Raw genomic sequence first — 403 nt, 5'->3', positions numbered from 1 at the left:
TCTTGTGCCTGGGGGCTGATGACCTGGATCAGGCCGTGGGGCTTGGAAGCAGCCTGGGGAACTTCTCGACAGCCACCCTGAGGCCTGCTGTGTGTCGGCTTCACCACGACGAGAGGCTCAGGGCCCTGCCGCCTGACTCCAGGCTGAGGGATGCCGGCCACGGCCCCTGTCTGTCGTTCCTTTGGTCGGAGACTTGATGAGGAGCTCAGCCTGGCTTTTCTCAGGGGAGACAGTGAAGCCAAGACGGATACCATGTCAGATATTTTGGTAGCTGAGCCATCAGTGAGGGCAGGGTCCAAGCGTGGCCTCTTATTGGTTGTGTGGACCGCCATTGGCCTGCTTGCAACCTGAAAGAAAGACCACACACGTTAGAAGTTCCCCAGCATGGAGCCAACATGGAAAT

General features: G+C 58.6%; 1 protein-coding gene across 1 annotated transcript in view; it reads right to left on the bottom strand.

Moving 5' to 3' along the window:
* LOC113220649 (putative protein FAM90A5P) overlaps nucleotides 1–347 on the bottom strand; it is a gene marked incomplete at its 5' end in the record, with an annotated part of 1,363 nt that extends 1,016 nt beyond the window's left edge. The window contains one exon of the mRNA XM_026449980.1: nucleotides 24–347. Within this exon, the coding sequence (XP_026305765.1) occupies nucleotides 24–347 (324 nt within the window). The remainder of the gene's footprint in view (nucleotides 1–23) is intronic.
* Nucleotides 348–403: the final 56 nt, after the last annotated feature.

This window comes from Piliocolobus tephrosceles, unplaced genomic scaffold (genome assembly GCF_002776525.5).
Source record: "Piliocolobus tephrosceles isolate RC106 unplaced genomic scaffold, ASM277652v3 unscaffolded_8042, whole genome shotgun sequence".
Taxonomy (NCBI): Eukaryota; Metazoa; Chordata; class Mammalia; order Primates; family Cercopithecidae; genus Piliocolobus; species Piliocolobus tephrosceles.
The sequence above is the reverse complement of the archived record's forward strand: the minus strand, read 5'-3'. Positions and strand labels throughout refer to the sequence as shown.